Source organism: Talpa occidentalis, unplaced genomic scaffold (assembly GCF_014898055.3).
Source record: "Talpa occidentalis isolate TD23 unplaced genomic scaffold, MPIMG_talOcc4v2.1 talOcc4.14, whole genome shotgun sequence".
Taxonomy (NCBI): domain Eukaryota; kingdom Metazoa; phylum Chordata; class Mammalia; order Eulipotyphla; family Talpidae; genus Talpa; species Talpa occidentalis.
The window spans coordinates 41,732,823-41,747,618 of NW_023601433.1; the positions used below are offsets into that span (position 1 = coordinate 41,732,823).

Sequence of the window (14,796 nt, forward strand, 5' to 3'; positions counted from 1 at the left end):
TTCCAATCTTGCAGGCACCCGATTTTAACATCCTTTCTCTCTGATAGCAAGTTCATATTCCTTCTACCACTGCAACATCTCTTCATCTCATTTTTCACCTTTTCTTTTCTTTCCCCTATTTTCTTCCCTTTTCAACAGGTCTCTGATGAATTCCCCATCTTTACTTTCAAATTAATGATCAACCGATTATTTAGAGTGCAACTTAAATCGCTTATCTCCCTTTGTTAAGCACTCTCAATAGTGTTTCTCTGTTGGTGAGAGTTCAAATTCTTAGGTTTAGTATTAAAATTTTTGCCTGGAACAGCCCTTTTCCACACGCCCAGCTGGGGAATGGTACCTTGAATCCACGCACAACTAACACCCCCAGCCTCCATTTTACAGCTTCCCTTTCCAGCTACCTGATGAAATTGCATCCTTTCCAGAACACCTGGTTTGATCCCTCGCTCTATCCCACACGAAGCTGTCCTTGGCAATTATGCCAGCATCCCTGTCCTTAAGTGGAAACCCCACTTAACACTGCATTTCGTTCCACACTCCTGACTTTGTCTTGGAGGGTGAGACCCTGTTTCAGGGCAAAGTTCCACATGAACACATCACTCAAAGTGGGAAGAGTAGAAGGTTGAGTTAATTGCCATGCTCCAGGCCCGGTGCCTTCCTGCTAAAGTCCCAACACCTACCCCCTCTTCCTCCCAGAGTCTGACCCTGCAAGCCTGCCCACCGGATGGGAGGCAGCACTGGGGTGGCTGTGTTCCCGAATCCAGAGCATTTCCGCGTCCTCTCCACGAATTAGCCCAGACCAGAGGACAATGGTGCAGAGCCTGGCGCTGCGCTCCCAACTCCCGGAGGGGCGTTCAGGGGAAACCGAGTTGGTTTCAGGAATCGCTGCCACCAGCGCCCACTGCCCTGAGGGAACTAGGGCGATGCTTCACGACCGCCTGGGGGATTCCTCGTCGCCCCTCGCCCTCCCCCTCTTGGTCATTGGACAGCCTCAGCGGCGCGCCCTGTGGACGGGGCGGGGCGCTCCGCATCTCCCCTCGGCTCTCCACCCCTATTTCCCGGGGTTAGAACGTCGGGAGGCGGGAGAGGTGGAGGGGCTGCCGAGGGGCGTCCGGTTACATCTCCGCCTTCCTCAGTTTCGGGCGGCCGAGCCGCGGGGTTTGCGGGACAGCAGCTGGGGACCATGTTGACCGCAATCCGCCGGAGCGGGGCAGCGTGGACGCGGGCTCTGCTGTTGCAGATGCTGCTGGCGGGGCCCGGGAGCTGTTTAAGCCGCCAGGGGCTCTTTCCCTTCGGCCCCGAAGTAGGGGACGTGGAGCTGGAGGCCGGGGACGACCAGGTCTCCCCTGCCCTAGAGCTGAGCGGGGCGCTCCAATTATTCGGCAAATCCGACATCTACTCGATCTACGTGAGTCCACCCGGGGAAGGAGGTGGGGACAGGCGGCGGGAGGGGATTAGGGGAGGGTGTGCGGGGCTGCGCGGGCGTCGGAAGGAAGGCCCGGGCGGGCCGGGGGCGCCGGAGGAGCCGGACGGACGTGGGCGTCGTGGGCGGGGACCCGGACCCGCTGGCCGCGGGTGCGCGGAGTGTCGCGCTGGGTCTGCAAGCCCGAGGGGCTCCGCGCTGGGTCTGCAAGCCCAAGTGCCCACCGCCAGGTCACTGTCGCCTGAGAAGCACTCGGGTCTGGGGAGTCCGCCCCGTCTGCGCGGTCGCGCGCGCGCGCGCCCTGCAGGACGCTGGGACCTGGGACCGCGGGCCACGGAGACCCGGAGACCGCGGGCAGAGGTTCCTCCCGGCCGCCACGGGCAACATCGCGCGTGGAGGTCGGTTCGCGTCCCGCCTTTGTCCCGTCCCGCCACTTTGGCTATGAGACCCGGCCCAGAGGGAGCCAGGCGGGTGCGCGCAACCTCTGCAGGCATGACCAGAGCCGGCGTGCAGTCGGCGTGCGGGTCCTGGGAATCCTGTGGGTGCCGGGGCTGGAAAAAGGCGGCCCATCCGCACGCTCCCCCGGGGGAATTTATCCGACAGACCCTGCATTCGTGTGTGTGGACTCCAGCTGTTTCCAGCAGTCGTTCTATCTCTGACTGAGCGCCTTTCAGTCCAGAGTTCAGGACCGGGGAAGCAAAGTGTCCCGGTGATCCAATTTCCTGTATCCGAACACTGTCACCAGTGGGGGGTGAAGGGGAGGGAGTGCGGCGAATGGGGAACGAGGCCAGGTGACCTTTAGCTCTCTGGAGCCTTCTCAGAACCAGGCTGACCGAAGGACGCTGTCAACTGGAAGTCCTTTCGTGCGCCGCCTTCCCGGCCCCGCACCATGTGGATTTCATATAAAGCTGTGCGCATTCCAGAAGTGGGGGCAGCTACACAAACAGCGGCTGGAGTCTGTCCTCGCGGTGAAATGGCTGAGCTAAGTAGTCTGGCTGGGGCAGACTGGCCTCGGACGACACCCACGTGGAGATTGTCTGCTCTGCCTAAAAAGAATGGGTCCTTAAAGTTTTGACCCACGGCGAGCCAGGCCCTTGTTGGTACACACACACACACACACACACACACACACACACACACACACACACCGCGCGCCTCTTGGACAGTCTGGTGAAGACTGAATTCTCCCCTTTTATTTAAGGTATATTTTTAAGGATTTATTTATTTATTCATACAAGAACTGGGGTACAGGCCAGAGGTGTGTGTGGGGGGCGGTGTGAGAAGACTTACCAGAGACAGAGTGGGGAGCAGAACAGGTAGACTGAGAGGAGCAGCTGGCGAGACTGGAGAGGTCTGCTGTGCCATGTAGGTAGCACCCTGGCCGGGATCGAACTCATGCTGCAGTGGCTGCGGACAGCTTCATAGGCTGCGTTCTAGCCCCTTGCGCCACCAGGGAGTCCCCTAAGGTGTTTTGTTTTTTTTTTTTTAATCGAAGTAACTTTGCATTGTAATGTTTTATTAGTTTCTGGTTGGGTGTGCCTCACTGTACATCAGCATGTGTCTGTACTACCTTAAGTTCAGTCAAAATTCAGTTCTATCTTTCACCACAGAATTGACCTCCTTCCCTCTGGTAACCACTAATTTGTCTAAAAGACCTTTTCTTAAAAGTATTTTAAAATATTTTTAAATGTATTAATTAAAATCCACAGGATTGGCAAGGAAGTAAATTATGCTGAAAGGCAGATAAAAATATTAAAGCAGAAATCTATGGAGTAATAAATGTGTTTATTTTTAACCACATTAACTAGCAAAGCACAGCAGTGGAGCCTATGGTAGGACAGCTAGTTACTGAAATTTCAAAATCATGAGGATTGTAAACAGTATTTGGAGATATCTGCAGTGATTACAGTGTGATATGAGGATATCTGTGAGTTCTACTAGTGGCAAATTTACTAGTACTTCTGTACTCTTGACTATATAAAAATGGAAGGAAATGCTAAATATCAATTAGGAATGACTGGAAATAAAAATGGATTTCTTTTTTCCAATTCTATTCATGAACTCCTATAGATTGATCATTGGACCTTGCGTTAAGAACCTCTGTTGAGTCTGGGGTCTCCTTCCTTCCCTCCTTTACTTATGGCATTGGACCAAATACAAAATATTCTAAAGACCTAGAAAATCTAGACCTAAAAATTATTCCTGACAAATGATACTTTATGTTCTATTTGGGTTTAATCTTCATTTCAAAGAGAAAGAATTCCAGAATTCCTCCTTGGATCTTAAATTTCTGCTATATGTTGGGTTCTCAGGAAGCCTTCTGAGATGGAAATTAGGAGGCAGGGTATTTCATTAAAGTGCACACTTCAGATCCACACCTATAGAGGGGAGATATAAGAAGAAGGGTTGAACAGAGGGAGAAGCTGAGCTGCAGGGCAGTCCCAACAAAGTTCTCAGCTGAGAGCTCTGAAGGTGGGGTGGCATTTCAGATTGGCCTCTGTGCCATGTGATTGGTCTTTGAGTAAGGGCTGCCCTGGAAGGAGGTGTGACTTTTGGTGAGGAAGTTTTTTCAGTGGAGGCAATCCTCAAAGAGAACTGACTGCTGAGCTTAACCAGCAAGGGCTGCATTCCTAGGAGCTGAAGGGGGAACCTGTCCACTACCTTAGGTGTATAAAAGCTCTTTTTTAAAAAGATTGATTTATTCATTTATGCATACAAGAACTGGGAGTGTAAATGCTCTTTTGAGGAGTGTATATGCTCACAGGACCCTGAGTGAGAATGTAAATTGTCAGGGAGTGTGAGCATGAACCAATTGTTTCTGTAATGTTCTGGGCACTAGACTAGGAAAATAAAAGGAAGAGCCACCAATTATAAAAACAAGTATTGGATGAGTATGTGTACATATGACAGGGACTTGATAGTTTTATTTTATCCTCAAAAAACTCTCTCCTTTTTTCAGATGAAGAAATAATAAGAACACAAAGTCATACCACCAGTTAAATGCTCAAGCTAGGATTCCAACACAAATTTGTGCCCGACTTACAATATTTTCAAGCATTAAGCCTAAAACATGGTAGTGGGTGAGAGTAGTGAGGGAAGACTTTACAGCGAGACACATCCAATTTTGGCAGGTTTAGGGTAAATGGAGAAGCCATTCTAGGTGGGAGATACTGTAAAGGCAAATGCATGAGGATGAGAAGAAGCTTGGCATGGGCTGGGATAAAAGCAATTCTTTTGGAATAGGAGGTTTCTGTCAGATAAGCAGTGGGGTGAGGAGACAGAATGCATCAGTTAGCTTTTGCCATGTAACAATCACAGAAACAGTGATATATAACAATAAATATTTATTGTGCATGTGTCTGAGTAATGAGTAGGCAGTGGGCCAATATAGAAATCTACTCAGTCATCTCACTGAGCAATCAGTCATTTCACATGAACTCTATTACCTTGTCCAGTAAGCCAAACTCCTTGGGTCGAAGTTCTTCAAAACCGTAACAAGGTTATACAAAACAACAAAAACCTTTTTTTTTTCTTTTGGCTGGAATTTTATCATCTCAGTTTCTTTATTGATGGTAACCTCATGCAGATCAGAGACTCTTATTGACCATGTAGACCAATAGAATAATGTCTAGAACAGAATTTTATTGCATATTAAATTTAAATTGCATATTAAATATTAAATTATGTCATGATATATAAAAATGGAGGAATGAATTAGTTGTTATTAAATTAAGTTCAGTTTATTTTGGAAATAAAAATCCTTCATGCTATAAAAGTGATAAAAGGATACACTTAGTAGCACAAAGAGTGTACACCTCTATCCTGACCTTCTCCCTGCCTCGAACCTTCTCCCTGCCTCCGCCCAGTTAGTCTCTCTAATTACCTCTCTTCTTTCCTTGCCTGCTTTCACTGCCACTTGCTTTTCCTTATTAGTGGACCTTATGAATATTTTCACACCCTCCCTTCATTATTTGTTCACACAAATACTTACCAAATACTTGGTAAGCATGCCAGGCACTATTTTAAGCACTCAGAATACACATTAAAAAAAAAAAATGCTGGGCCCTCCCTGGTGGCACAGGGGTTAAATACAGCACTATCAAGCTGTCCCCAGCCACAGCAGCATGAGTTCTAGCCCCATCCCTGGCTGACTAGGGAGCTACCCACATGGTGCTGCAGACCTCTCCTGTCTTACCTGCTGCTCCCCTCAGCAATGTATTTCAGCAGATCTACCTGTTCTGTTCCCCACTCTGACTCTGGTGAATCCTCTCACCCACACCACCCCCTATCCCACACCTCTGGCTTACACCCCAGTTCTTATATGCATAAATAAATAAATCTTAAAAAAATATTGTCCTCAGTGAGTTTATATTCTAAAGGGAGTGAGAACAAGAAACTATACATCAAGCATAATAAGTAAGTAAATTATATATTAGTAGATGATATACTATAAACATCAAGGATGTGGTGGCACAGTTGAATATACGAGTCTGGAATTTAGAAGAAAAGCCTGAACTTTGGCTGTAAGTTTGGGAATTATTGGCACATCGATGAGAAGAGAGAACTAAATGAAATCAACCAAGGGAATATGGAGATGCAAGGGAGGCTCCAACTGGTCAAGGAAAAGAGGAAAAGCCAGCAATGGAGACTAGAAGGGGGTGGCCAGTGAGGTTAAAGGAAAATCAAGTGAGAGTAGAATCATGGAGCCAAGTAAAGAAAGTATATCCAGGAAGAAAGAGTGAATCACACATTAAAGGCTGCTGATGGGCCAAAAAGATGAGGACTCTAGCAAGATGGTGGCAGAATGAAGATGCTTGGCTCGCCTCTTCCAAACACACATGGCAAAACTGATATAAAATAAAGTAAAAAAAAAAAAAACCCGTAAGAGGGTTTGACTACTCCCTTAGGGAAAAATTGACTACCACCCTACACAATAGGAACATCAACCCTATGGAAAGGGGTAGGAAAATCTTTAAGTGAACTCTATTGAGAGTGATAACAGGACAGTACAACTCACCAGAGGGAACAGTGACTGTGGTGCAGAGCCTCCTACAGCTATTGGGAACATACCAATATTGGGCTCCTAAGACCTGCTCCTACACTGGATAAGGGGGTGCATGAGCAGGCACCTAGGATGGAAGGTGCATTGCTGGAGAACTACAGAGGTGGGGGTACAAAGTGAATACTACTGGCTTGAGTCTGAGGCTCATAACAGAACAGCTAGCCTGAATTGGGTCAGGGCACCTGAACTTCACTGTAGAAGAGGCTACTGCTGAATCTCAGGTGGAGCTATTCAGAACACCTGCCAGCACACACCCCAGGCTGAGAGATCCAAGACACCTGTTATCCTCCACCTCCCACAAAGAAATGTTTTGCAAGAGTAAGTTCAGATGTCCTCAGTCTACTTGAGGTGATCCTTTGATGCCTGTTGCCCCAGTCCTTTTTTATACCTACTACCCCATGCTGGTACCCCTCCCCCAACTATTCCAGCAGGTGAAAAACAACAATTGAAAGTCTGTCCCTACTAAAACCCATACAAAATCAGAAATGAGGAGACAAAGGAACACAGTGCAAATGTCAGAACAAAAACAAATTTTCAAAAACCATGAAAGAGCCCTGAACACTGCAGAGCATGACAGAGGGAAATTCTGGCAATAATCCTGGCAATGCTGATGGAACTTTAAAAAAAAAAAAAATCAGGATGTAAAACAATAACATAATAAAGATAATGAAGGCATGAGGCAGCTAAGTTCAGAAATAGTGGAGTTATGAACCACAGTGTCTGACTTCAAAAATACAATTGAGGGCCTCAATAGCAGACAGACAGAAGCAATAGAGAGAATTAATGAGCTCAAAAACACAATGTTGAAGAACACAATAGAACAAGGTCAAGAAAATGAAAACGGTATAGGAGCTCTTTAGGACAACTTAAAGAGTAAGAATATCCATATCTTGGAGATCCCAAAAAGAGAAAGGCATACAAAACCTATTTAAAGGAACAATCACTGAAAACCATTCTGCTCTGAGAAATGATCCAGAAGTTGTGATCTAAGAAACCCAAAGAGCTCCAAACAAAAATCATACCAGATAGACAGACACCATGACACACAGACATAATAAGGCTATGGAGAACTAGTAACAAGGAGAGAATGTTAAAAATATCTAGAGAAAGAAAAGGGTAATCTTTGAGGGAACACCAATCAGATTGTCAGCAGATTTTTTTAGCAGAAACACTGCAAACATGAAGGGACTGAAAAGAGATATTTAAAATACTTAAAAAGACTTTCAATTCAAAACCCTTTACTTCGCATACTTAACAATCAAAATAGAAGAAGCTAAGGAGCTTCACTGAAAAGCAAAAACTAAAAGAATTATCAACACCAAGCCACATGAGAGATATCCTAAAGGGCTTATTATAAAGCAACAGAACAGTGACTATCAAGGCAACAGACACCTAAATTACTTAATACAAAGAAGGAGAAGTAGTGATGTGGCCCACTAAAGCCAGTCAGAGACCAGACAGTCCACCAGTAACATATACTAATATATACTAATCTCAGTAGAACATCATATACTAATAACATACTGATCTCAGTAGAACCTGAAGCAAAAAATAATGCAAGTAACACATAAAACAGTGGAAATGGAACTTAAACAAATCATAATAGGAAATCCTCAAAAAAAAAGACAAGATAAGCCAAGACAGCAAAATGTCAACAAGTATATATATCGAAATAATTACCTTAAACATAAGTGGCCTGAATTCATCAGTGAAAAGATATAGAGTGGTTGAGTGGATTTCAGAACAAAATCCAACCTTTTGCTGTTTACAGGTTAACTCACCTTACCAATAAAGACAAGCATGGACTTAGAGTTAAATGTTGGATGACAGTTATACAACAACAAAAATCAGAAACAGGGCCTCTCTGGTGGCGCAGCAGTTGAGCGCTGGGTTGCGAAGCTGCCCGCAGCCTCTGTAGCGCCGGTTCGATCCCCTGCTGCTCCCCAGCCACTGGAGGAGGGTCCTGCATGGCACGCAGACCTCTCCTGCCGCCCGCTGCTCCCCTCAGCAGTGTACTTCGGTCCTTCTGCCTGCTCTGCTCCCTGCTCTGGCTCTGGTGAATTCTCTCACCCTCCCACGCTTCTGACTGTACCCAGTGCTTGTATAAAAAAAAAAAAAAAAAAAAAATCAGAAACAGCTATGCTTATCTCTAGGTAATAAGAGATAAAGAAGTGCATTATATTATGATTAAGGGTGTAATACAAGGAGAAATAACACTTAAATATATATGCACCAAATGATGGAGCCCTGAGATATACAGGGCAGTAACAGAACCAACGAGAGATATTGATAACAACAATAATAATAATACTAGGGGACCTTAATACCCTACTTACAATAATGGGCAGATCAACAAGACAAGGAATAAATAAGGAAAGAACCACTTTTAAGCAAAGAGCTACACCAAATAGATAAATAGATCTAACATACTCCTGTAGAAAACCCTTCATCCAAAAGCTGCTGCATACAATTTCTCAATGGTACATGGAATATTTTCAAGATTAGAACATCTCTTGAGACACACATCAATTGTCAATAAAACCACAAAGTTTGAAATTATATCTAGTACCTTCTCTGACCACAACCCTGTAAAACTAGAAAAAAGAAAAAACAAGCAAAAAAGGTAAAACTATGAATACCTGGAGACTAAACAATATGCTGCTTAGTAGCAATTGGAAAAAGAGGAAAGCAAAGCAGAAATTAAGAAATACCTTGAGACAAATGAAAATGATAATACAAATCACCAGGTGGAAATGATAATACAAATAGTAAGGAGAACAACAATTGTAACACAGACGCATTAAAAAAAAAATAATAATAATACAGCAAAGGTCACTCAGTTGGTAACACTCACCACTCACATAAAACTTAAACTAGATTGCTTGTGAGAAAAGAGTTGGTTCTTAATTCCTAAGGGACAGGTCTCTTTAACATTTGGTCTCAGGTAAATTTCTTAAATTTTTTTTTCAATTATAAGTGTTTGTTAAATACACACAGAAAATATTATCACAGATACCTAGAGACACTTCACCTATATGTAAGAGTTGTTAGCATTTGCCATATTTGTTTCATCAGTTTCCCTCTGCTGATGTGTTTAAAGTAAATTACAGTTTTTATATTATTCATTAAATATCTTAGTATGAATCTTAAAAAAAAAGAGCATTTCCCTACATAACCAGCATACTATTCTTACATATAATAAAGTCAGTAATGATTTTCTATTACCAATTTATGTACAGTACAGTTCAGATTTGTCTAATGTAAAAATGACATTTAAAAATTACCAAAGCTGCCCTTTCTAGCTAGATGTATGCAGACTGGGATCCAAAGAACAACCAGTTACTACATTTGGCAGTTCTCTTAAGTCTGTTTTAATCCTGAACAAAACCCTCCCATTTTTGACTCATCAATTTAAGAACCACTGTCTATTATCCTGTAGAATGCTCCACTGTCTGCCTTGCACTATTTCTTCATGATGCAGATTGACTGGTTATTCTATTTTTGTATTTCCTGAAAAGTGGTCATCTTGAAAATATTCAAATTAAATTTTTTTTCTATTCAAAGCATGGAATTTTATGTTTAATTTGGGAATAGTTAATACAGGCAAATGGATTTTAAAAAAAAAGAAAAAAAAACCTTGTAAAAACCGGTTTCCTTCCTATCGTGGCCTCCAGCCCAGTAATTCCCTCCTCAGAACAATCACTGTTCATAAATTTCTTATCTCCTTGCAGAGATTCTCAAATATACAAACAAATGTAACTATACATCCCTCTTGATTTTTTAATCAAGCTTAATTAAAACAGCTTAATTGAGATATAATTTAATGGGGTTCTGATGAGATGTTGGGTTTCAACAAGTGGGGTCCTTGGGTTACCTCTGAGAAAAGTTTCATCAGTGCTCCCGTTTCAGTTTGCCAAGGAGAAGAAGGCATTTGCACAGACAGAGGCAGATGAAGGTTATATTCAGAAGGGCAGGTTTATTAAAAAAGAGATAAGAAAACACCTTATAGACACAGGTGGGCTGAGATCTGGGTTTGAAAGGGACAGATTTGTTGAAAGGGCTGCCTACATAGACACAGGCAGGCAGTCTTGGGGACCAGAGCTGCATTTTGCTAGGGCAGAAGTTGTTCTAATACAGTGTTTCTTTGCAGGGGAGAGGTTCATTTCCATTGTGGAAATTTATCTATTGTTGTATCAATCACTTCTAGGGTCTGATTGGGTTAAGCTGTCAGGACTGGAGATTGTCTAATGGCCTTCAATCTCTATGTCCCACCTCTGGTTCACACCTAAGAATTTTTCTGTAGCAGTCATTTGTAATGACTGACAATTCCCATATCCCCACTTTTGGGCTGCTCTGAGGATTTTTCATTTCTGTAGCTGGTTTTTACAAGTATATTCATCATTTCTATCCCCATCTCCAGTTTCTGGTCTTGTGCTGCCTCCATCCCAAATTTTCTACTCTAAGCCGCCATCATAATTCACATACCATAAAATTACTTGTTTGATTCAGAGAGTTTTGCAACCATTACCATTATCTAACTCTAGATTATTTTGATTGTTCCTAAACCACATACTCTTTAGCAGTCAATTCCCATTGTCCCTTCCTGCCCCCAATCCCTGGCAATCACTAATCACTAAAACAGGATTTGCCTGTTCTGGACATTTCACATAAATGGAATCATACAATATATGACCTTTTGTACTGGCCTCTTTCACTTGGCATAATGTTTTCAATATTCATCCATGTTTTAGCGTGCTTCATTCTTTCACAGCTGAATGTTTCGTTGTTGGATTTGTCTATTCATAAGTTAACAGACGTTCAGGTTGTTTCTCCTTTTGGACTATTGCGAACAAAGCTGCTAGGCATGCTTGCTTGCAAGTGTTTGTGTGGACATCTGCTTTCTTTTGACTCTCTTGGGTATTATACCTAGGAGTAGAATTGCTGGGACATATGGCAACTCTTTTTTAAGATTTTGAGAAACAATCAAACTGTTTTCCAAAGTGACCACACCATTTTATGTTCCTACCTACAATGTATACAGACTCCAGTTTCTCTACATCCTTGTCAACACTTCTGAATATCTGACTTTTTGATTCTAGCCATCCTGGTGGATGTGAAATGGTATCTCATTTTGTTCTTGAAGTGCATTTTCCTGATGGCTAATGATGTGAACATCTTTTCTTGTGCTTAATGGCCATTTGTATATCTTTGGAGAAATGTCTACTCAGATCCTTTGCTCTTTTTTTTTTTAATGATTATTTGCGTTGTTATTGTTGACAAATTAAACATTATTTAACAATGATACTTCATAAATAAAGTCAAACATGTCGTATTATATACCATCAGGACACAAGTGCTGTCTGGTTATTGCTCTGCTACTGCAGTATTAAGACAATGACAGCTGCATCATGTCTGTCAAGCTATGTTTTTCCCCTTATGAGAAATTAGCAAGCTGTGAGGTGATAATTTGCCTTTATGTTTCTGTCCCCTTGTCCACCAACCTTCCACCAAATGATTTTAGCATCTAGTAATGATCTTTGCTTGAACTGATGATTAAATTAAGGGTTGCCAAATAATAATTTTCTTTTGTTGTTTGCTTATTTTTATCATTCTTTCTGCATTTTAACTGGCATAATTCTGAAAAGAAGAGCTTTCCCTCATCAAGTAGGGCTTTGGAGTTACAATGACATATGTTTCATTCTGGAAAGGTGGATGAATGCTTAATGCTTTCCCTATAATTCCATATTAAAGATTGGTGTTCAAATTAAGGAACTGGCATAATTAAAATTAAGGGAATGCTGGTGATCCACGCGGCACAGGTAAACTGTTAATATCTCCATCCAAGGTGTTATTAAGGATGAGCATGCATCTCCCTAGAGACTGAGATTTAGTTTTCTCTCTTCCCTGATCTTTATCTTCTCTTCTGGAATGCGGAAGGACATAAGAAGTTAAAATTTAAAGACCCCCTCCCAACCATCTCTAATTGTTGTAAATTAATCCCAGGTAGAAATTTCCTGCAGAAGCAATGGGTAACTGATCCAGTCTCCTTAGACATTAACTAGATTAAGTTGAAGACAGTGACTCGCCACTTAATTATTATCCCTATGTTGTCCTTTGTTTTTATCTGCTTACCTTTTGTTTCTATTTCTAGTTTAAGCTGGAGCCATTTCTCAGGTTCTGTGGGGGTCAATGGAAAAAATTAGCAATTCAAACTCAAAAGTTGTATTACCACAGTTCTAACTAGGATTGTAGGCGAGGCATAAATTGAAACTCATTTTTCTTTCAAATGGAGAATGAAGATCACATAAATGCCTTCTTTACTAGGCTTAATGAGATAACTGGAGTAAAAAAAAAAGTGCTGTAAACTGTAAAATACCACGCAAATGTGTCAGACCCCATGTGCTTTCTGGGCTGGAGGCGGAAAGTCAGTCTCCACCTTGTTTTTGTGATGGATCAGGCAATTTCCTGAATTTCCATCAGTTTTCTTTTCCTCACTCCCTTAGCTTTTTTCTGGCTGTCCGATCTTTATCCATAAAGCCATTCCATGAAGATTTACAACTTTTTTGTCTTTGCTATTAATTTTTCCACACTAGGTAGCCAGATAAAACACAAACAGTAAGGCGGATTATGACTCTGGCAGATAGGGTTGCAAATCTTGGTTGTATCATTTGTGCACTGTGTGACCTTAAGCTAAATCCAATCTCATGTCATTTCCTCATCTCTTTCCTATATGTGAAAAAGAGAGATGTTTATATTAAAATTTTAAAGATTTATTTTCTAATTTATACAATAGATGAGGTACAGGCCAGAGGCATGGTAGGGTGAGAGGACTCACCAGAGACAGCGGGGAGAACAGGCAGACGGATCAAAAGCACTGCTGAGGGGAGCAGCAGGCGAGGAGAGGTCTGCTGTGCCATGTGGGTATCTCTGTGGCTGGCTGGGAATTGAATCCGCGGTGCAGAGGCTTCAGACAGCTTCACAGTGCTGTGCTCAACCCGCTGCGCCATTGTGGAGGCATATTAAATTTTTTTTAAATGCAAAGAGATTTAGTAATGGTTCTCAGATTTAGCAGTCAGTAAATGTCTGCTGTCTTTCCATTCTTTGCCCGAAATTATTTTACTGTAAGTTCCTATTTCCCCACCCTTGGAGGTTGCTTTTGCAACTCCAGGCGATTTTTTTGTCTTCTCAGTACGGCTTTTTGCATTTCTAAAATGACCCCATTTGTTTTTCATTTGTGCCTACCTCAAGTATTTTCTAACCACATCTGTTTTAGAGAAGCCCTCCATACCCCCCAACACACACACACACACACACACGCACACACACAGCTGCAGGCTGCTCTCTGCCCTGGGGACTGCTACTAGAGTCCCTTAAGTCTAAAAAGATGGCTGTTGTTTGACTTCTTCAGTGTGCATTTGAATATAAGGACTCTAACGTGTCATTTTAATTTATTGAATATCTGCCTTTAGATTTGCTCCATTGATTCAAGCTGTCTGTAAGTTTACTTTAAAGATGAACTAGAGACAGAGGAAGTGCTTTTAAAAATGGGAAACATCCCCCTTAGAGATGGTAGCTCTGTCCCTCCTCTTCTTCATGTCAGCAGGGTTGAAACAATTGCACATAAGTGGCTCCAGCTGTTAGTCATGTGGTGCCTGGCATTTTCACCCCGGGGTGTTTTGTGATATAATTGACATGCTTGGTTCTTCAAACAAAAGGCCATGTTCCTGGGAGCGGGGGCAGTGGACAGACACATTCTATAAAGGGGCGTGAAGTTGTACTTGTAACACATTGAGTCGAATTTAACTTTGTTAAAGGAACTCCTTTATGCCTGTGTGAATTGTAAGCAAGATTTCAGGGCAGAATTTACATGGGTCAATGCACAAATAGCCACTACCTTTCAACCCTTTTGACATGAAGAAGAGGAGGGACAGAGCAACCATCTCTAAGAGGGGATGTTTCCCATTTTTAAAAGCACTTCCTCTGTCTCTAGTTCATCTTTAAAGTAAACTTACCACTTAAAGAAGTGGTATATTTTTTATTCTACCAGGAACCTCAGCTGGGTAATATTTGGTTAGTTTGAGTTACCTTCAGACAACACTGTAATATTATTATGTTTTTTCAGCTCTGGCCATAATTGAGACAGGCTTTCTCAGGAATACATTTAATCTACAAAGGTTTTACTGTGTGATCTAGAGCAAGGCATGCAAGGGGCTAATTGCAAAGAGGTGCAGACATACAGAAGTGAGTGGTAACCCTGTTTGGGAGTTCAGGAAGACTTCATGGGGAGAAACGAGCCTTGCCACCGACACGAGCT

The 14,796-nt window shown here is 42.6% G+C and overlaps 1 protein-coding gene across 1 annotated transcript in view; it reads left to right on the top strand.

Moving 5' to 3' along the window:
- The first annotated feature begins 1,057 nt into the window (after positions 1–1,057).
- NID1 (nidogen 1) overlaps positions 1,058–14,796 on the top strand; it is a 72,009-nt gene continuing 58,270 nt past the window's right edge. The window contains exon 1 of the mRNA XM_037510385.2: positions 1,058–1,405. Coding sequence (XP_037366282.1) covers positions 1,181–1,405 — 225 coding nt within the window. The 5' untranslated portion in view covers positions 1,058–1,180. The remainder of the gene's footprint in view (positions 1,406–14,796) is intronic.